Below are 6,454 nucleotides of genomic sequence, written 5' to 3'. Positions count from 1 at the left end.
ATAGTTATATTTTGTTGTATATTTCATTTTATTTTGATGGTACATTAATCAACAACAATGGAGAAGAATGTGTGACAAATATTTATTTATCACAAAACAGTTATTCATGATGACTGTAATTTGTCATAGAAAATGAGCTGCTCGGCTGGACAGTCTTGCCCTAACTTTACGATGATGTATCAATTTTTTGTCACAAGACATATAATATGACGAACTATTTGTGACGATGGGTGTGATGGTACATTTTCGTCATAGAAGCTCATTTATAACAAAAATTGAGCTTTTTTACGAATATAGCTCGTCACATAAATGAGATTTGTTATAGATTCAAAGCAAACCTGACTGACAACTCAACCCATTTCAACCTAACACATCAGTAGACATGCGTGCAGTGTCCACACCATAGGAACAGATCAACTTTTTCAAAGCACAAATACAATACTCAATCACAGAACGACACCAAGATCTCCGCGACAACGCGTCTCATCAAATATTCATGCTAAACATATATACCTTACTTTTACTGGTAAAAGTTTTGAGAAATTTAGTTTGAATCTAGCGGAAAAGGGTTTTCATGGATGCCAGGTTGTGGAAAGTTAAGAGACAGTAAAAAGGTTCGCAACTTCAAAAGCTAGTTTGTACTTCGAAAGTCGTTATAACTGAAATATATACTACATTTTAAGATATATATATATACATAATTCTTAATAAGATTTTTTTCAAAGAGTTCTAGAGAAGATATACTTCCCATGAGTTGTCCGTTTTAAATAAATAATTCGAGTTGAAATGCAGCTTTTGGTCCATTCTACTTTTTTTTTAAAAAAATTACATGTGCATTATGTCAACACTGCAAAAATGAATTATATTTCCATGCCAAACTTCGTTTTTTCTTGAATAGGAAATGTTCATACACACTATAGCACATACCAGTACACTCGTGGTGACGTCACAGCCTCATGGCCCGACCCGATCGCACCGGACCTTCCCTTTATTTCGACCCATCATCCCTCAATCGACGCATCCACACGTAAGGAAATTTTATAGCACTTTTTTAAAAAAAGTTTCCTGAAATATTGATTGATATTGTTTTTTTCTAATCTAGCTATTGTTACGAGTAAGAAAAAAATAAAGACATATATAAGAGAAAGTCTTTTAAAGTACCCGATCCATAAAATTTCCTTTCATCCGCAACCTCCTCCCTCCTTTCCCATCGCCGATTCGCCGTCCTCTCCAAGGCTATTCCCCGTCAAATACCCCTCCGCCTCACCACCGCTCCGCCGCCACCTCCGCCTCCGCCTTATCCCCTCGCCCCCTACCTGGCACCACCTCCATCCCCCCTTACCCCATCCGCCGCCTCCTCCACCGACGGAGGATTCCCCAATCCTAGGTTTACCCCTCCCGCCCCGCCGCCGCATGCAGCCCTCCACCGATCGCCGCCGTGGAGGCGGCCCAGCCGCGGCCCCATCCTCTCGCCCCGTGTGGCGCCCCCGCTCCTCCGCCCCCGCCCCCGCTCCCGCACCTGTCGCGGCCCCCGACTCAACCGCCCCGTTCCTGCCCCTCCCCACCCCGGCCTCGCAGACCCGCCCGCCCCAGCGCCGCCCGCGCCGCCCGAATCACGGAAACAACGCGAACAACAATCGCCGCGCGGCCCCGTCGCAGGAGCAGAACAACACGAACAACCATCGCCGCCGCCCGCCACCGCCGCAGGAGCACAACAACAATGCCGGTCACCATCGCCGCGGCCCGCCGCAGGAGAGGCCAGCTCCTGCGGCCCCAGGGAACGCGCGCGCCCATGCCCCTGCACCCGCTGCGGTTGGGGGCGATGGGTCGGTGCCTCAGCTGGTGCAGGAGATCCAGGACAAGCTGGCGCGGGGGGCGGTGGAGTGCATGATCTGCTACGACATGGTGCGGAGGTCGGCGCCCGTCTGGTCCTGCGGCAGCTGCTTCTCCATATTCCACCTCCCCTGCATCCGCAAGTGGGCGCGCTCCCCGGCCTCCGCCGCCGATGGCTCCGCAGAGTCCGCCGCGGCCTCCTCATGGCGCTGCCCCGGGTGCCAGTCCGTACTCTCCATCCCGGCCCGCGATCTCGCCTACACCTGCTTCTGCGGACGACGACGGGATCCCCCCAACGACCTCTTCCTCACGCCCCATTCCTGCGGTGAGCCCTGCTCCAAACCTCTCGAGAGGGTGGAACCGATTGCCAAGGGTGACGATGCTGCCGCTACCAGGTGCCCGCACGTCTGCGTCCTGCAGTGCCACCCGGGCCCGTGCCCACCCTGCAAGGCTTTTGCGCCGGATCGGCCGTGCCCCTGTGGGAAACAGATTATCGTGCGGCGGTGTGCAGACCGGAGCACGCCAGTAACCTGCGGTCGGCCTTGCGAGCGGCTGCTGCCCTGCAGAAGGCACCGCTGTGAGAAGGTCTGCCACACCGGGCCCTGTGGGGATTGCGCTGTTCTCATCTCTGCACGGTGCTTCTGTGGGAAGAAGAAGGAGACGTTGCTATGTGGGGACATGGCTGTGAAGGGGAAGCTGTCGGAGGAGGATGGGGTGTTCTCATGTAGTGAGGTGTGTGGCCACACGCTCGCCTGTGGGAATCATGCCTGCCAGGATATGTGCCACCCAGGGCCTTGCGGTGAGTGCGAACTCATGCCAGGGAAGGTCACTACATGCCATTGTGGCAAGACAAGGCTGCAGGAGATGAGGGCAAGCTGCTTGGACCCAATCCCAACCTGTGACAAGGTCTGCGATAAGAAATTACCATGTGGGGTGCATAGGTGCAAGGTCAATTGCCACGAGGGAGAGTGCCCACCTTGCTTGGTGCGTGTTGAGCAGAGGTGCCGCTGTAGCTCATCAGGCCGGATGGTGGAGTGCTACAAGGTTTCGATGGAAGAGTTCCACTGCAACAAGCCTTGTGGTCACAAGAAGAACTGCGGGAGGCATCGGTGCAGTGAGTGTTGTTGCCCACGGTCAAGGAAGTTTGCACAGCTTGAATTTGGTAACTGGGATCTCCATCTCTGCCAGATAACATGTGGCAAGAAGCTCGGGTGTGGGCAGCATGTGTGCCAGCTGCTCTGCCACAGTGGTCACTGCCCACCCTGCTTGGAGACCATATTCACTGATCTCACTTGCGCCTGTGGCAGAACTTCTATCCTGCCGCCACTGCCTTGTGGCACACCGACTCCATCATGCCCACACCAGTGCTCAGTTCCCCAGCCGTGCGGGCATCCAGCCTCACATGCATGCCATTTTGGGGACTGCCCGCCTTGCGTTGTGCCAGTAATGAGAGAATGCATTGGGGGACATGTGATGTTGAGAAACATCCCTTGTGGATCGAAGGATATCAGGTGCAACCAACCATGTGGGAAGAACCGGCAGTGTGGATTGCATGCTTGCACCAGGACTTGTCATCCTTCCCCCTGTGACCAGCCACCAGCAAACGGAGATGCTAGCTCAAGCTCTGGGGCCAAAGCTTCTTGTGGACAGGTATGCGGTGTCCCAAGGAGGGAATGTAAGCACACGTGCACTGCTCCATGCCACCCATCGTCACCTTGCCCAGATTTGAGGTGTGAATTCCCTGTGTCCATTACCTGTTCTTGTGGTCGTTTCATTGCCACTGTTCCCTGCGGTGCTGGGGGGGCCTCCAATGGTGGTGATAATATGTTTGAAGTCTCTATCATACAGAAGTTGCCAATGCCTCTCCAGCCAGTGGAATCAAATGGGAGAAGGGTGCCTCTTGGGCAGAGGAAGCTTTCTTGTGATGAGGAGTGTGCAAAGGTGGAAAAGAAAAGGGTCCTTGCTGAAGCATTTGACATTACCCCACCCAATTTGGATGCATTTCATTTTGGTGAGAACACAAATTCAGCAGATTTGGTTTCTGACCTGTTCCGACGTGAGCCAAAGTGGGTGCTGGCCATAGAAGAGAGGTGCAAGTTCCTTGTCCTTGGGAAGATGAGAGGCAATTTTTCAAGCAACCTCAAACTGCATGTGTTCTGTCACATGATGAAGGACAAGAGAGATGCTATCAGGCTCATTGCAGATAGGTGGAAGCTTTCTGTTCATGCGGCTGGTTGGGAGCCTAAGCGTTTTGTTACCATCCATGTCACACCCAAGTCGAAACCACCTGCCCGCATCCTGGGCTCCAAGGCAGGTGCCCCTATCACCGCCGCCCATCCTTACTTTGATCCTCTGGTTGACATGGATCCAAGGCTGGTTGTTGCAATGCTGGACCTGCCACGGGAGGCTGATGTGAATTCCCTAGTCTTAAGGTTTGGTGGAGAGTGTGAATTGGTCTGGCTGAATGACAAGAATGCAGTGGCTGTCTTCAATGATCCAGCTAGAGCAGCAACAGCACTGAGGCGGCTGGATTATGGGTCTGCTTACCATGGCGCTGCAATGTTTTTGCCAAGCAGCGCTCAGCCATCTTCGTCTGGCAATGTGTGGGTTGCAGGTCAGAAGGATGGAGTGTTCGCTGCTAAGAGTGGTGGCAATCCGTGGAAGAAGGTTTCTGCTGCTGAGCCTGAGCCTGAGCCTGCAGCTAGAGCAGCTCCAGCACCTGGGTGGAGAGGCGCCAGTACTGCTGCTCAAGTCATGGGGACTCCGAACCGCTGGAATGTTCTGGAATCTGATGCTGCCACGAGCTCTGGTCCAGGTGATGAGCGGAGACCTGCTCCTCGCACCGATGCTGCATACAGCGCAGTACCAAATGCTGAGAACGCTGGGCCGTCGGTGAGCAAGCTGCAGCCGGATGTCGAGGTGGATGACTGGGAGGAAGCTTGTGAATGAGAGACCTTGGGAAGTTTGGTTCAGATGGTTTATTCAGATTGCTTTTTGCTCAATTTAACTAGTACGATGTTAAAATTGAGGCTTTTTAAGTATGATTGCCTGGTGACTATCGAAAGCGTTGATTTGGTCACGTGGGCGAATCCATGTAATGCTCCTGCTTATTTTGCAGACCTTCCTAAGATTTCTATCTTTGCTCACGTTATAGTTTTTGACCAAGCGAAAGGTACCACTTTTATGCCGGCTGTTTTTAGGGGAATTTACTGGTTGCTTTTCTGTGGCGCATGAGGTAAAGGAGGAGTCTCGTGCGGTATGCTTCTCATCGGAGATTATTGTTATGGAGCTATTCACAAAGTATGGGTGGAAATTTATTGAGCAATTTTCGTTTGGGGCCATGTATTAATACAATTGGTGCATTTTGAACCACTTTTAATAACAAGTGTCACATTTAACCATATATTTCAGGTTAATGTTTTAATTTGCACCTTGTTTAAGGAATGAACCATTTTACCATGCTCAGATGAAAAGTAGTTTCATCCACTTTAGATCATCAGCTCCACATATCCAACTATAAAGCTATCAGATGTGTATTTAGACCCTTTTTATATGTTTGTTGTATCGACTAGGGACATAGCATCGTAGAGATAGATGGCACTAAGATAGACATGGTTGGATGGTGGAGGGGTGCAGGTGGCAACTTGAGAAGCGGCAGCGGTAAGGTAGACATATTCAAAGAGGAGCGTATGTGTAGGCGACGATTTGTGGCAGCATCAACGAGGAATACAAGCAGATGCTGAAATCTACAAGCAGCACTACTTGGACTTTGGAGGTAGATACCGAGAGGCGACTCTAGTAACTTTAGGTGAAAGGGGGAGCAGGCAAGGAAGAATGAATAAAGAGGAAGAAAGCTAGATATGAACTACCAGTTCACCTTTCCAGATGAATATGCGGAACTGAGTTGGATGGAATTGCTTGCCACATGAGTACGATCAAAAGCCGAATCTTTAAACATGATGCAAACTGAAAGATTATTGTAAAATATAGGTTCAAAATGACATATATCGTTAAATGTGGTTCAATATACAACAAGTTCACTATTACATGGTTTAAAATAAAATTTGCTCATTTAATAATAAACTTTGCCATGTTTGATATATTTATTTACATAATGGTTATTTTTCTCTAATCTTTGTTGAAATATATATCTATACTTTTATAAAATACATGAGTTATAAGACATCCGATCAATCTCCACTATCCACCTAAAAAAGATTTGATGTCACCTAGAGGGGGTGAATATGCGGAACCTAAAAATTTTACAAACGAAATGCAGTGGATCTACAGAATGCAGACTCTCCGTAGATTTTTTGGAAACCTCCGCAAATATATGGAGATTCTATAGAAATCTACAGATACTCCGAATATTTCTGAGAGAACTTAAATTGATGCGTATGCAACACTAATGTGGATCAAATTCACGAATTACCAAGCACTAGAGGATGTCTTTCAACCTATTTCTTTAAGTACCTACGGCTCAAATCTCACAAAAAGGGATCGAGTCAAAACTCTAAAAGTCAACAGAAATAAGAATATGCAATAAATCACAAGTGATTCACACATGGGATACAATAATTTGTTCACCGAAATTCAATCACTCCACAAAGAAGTGCCTACG

The 6,454-nt window shown here is 49.1% G+C and overlaps 1 protein-coding gene across 1 annotated transcript; it reads left to right on the top strand.

The window, feature by feature from the left end:
• The first annotated feature begins 1,177 nt into the window (after positions 1-1,177).
• LOC133926612 (NF-X1-type zinc finger protein NFXL1-like) lies at positions 1,178-4,998 on the top strand. The gene has a single exon (XM_062372627.1). The coding sequence runs from the start codon at positions 1,414-1,416 to the stop codon at positions 4,780-4,782; it is 3,369 nt and encodes a 1,122-aa protein (XP_062228611.1). The 5' UTR covers positions 1,178-1,413; the 3' UTR covers positions 4,783-4,998.
• Positions 4,999-6,454: the final 1,456 nt, after the last annotated feature.

Source organism: Phragmites australis, chromosome 8, assembly GCF_958298935.1.
Source record: "Phragmites australis chromosome 8, lpPhrAust1.1, whole genome shotgun sequence".
NCBI classification, from domain to species: Eukaryota; Viridiplantae; Streptophyta; class Magnoliopsida; order Poales; family Poaceae; genus Phragmites; species Phragmites australis.
The sequence above is the reverse complement of the archived record's forward strand: the minus strand, read 5'-3'. Positions and strand labels throughout refer to the sequence as shown.

Coding starts and splice junctions, on each gene's coding strand:
- LOC133926612 (XM_062372627.1), top strand. CDS start 1,414: ATGCAGCCCTCCACCGATCGCCGCCGTGGAGGCGGCCCAGCCGCGGCC.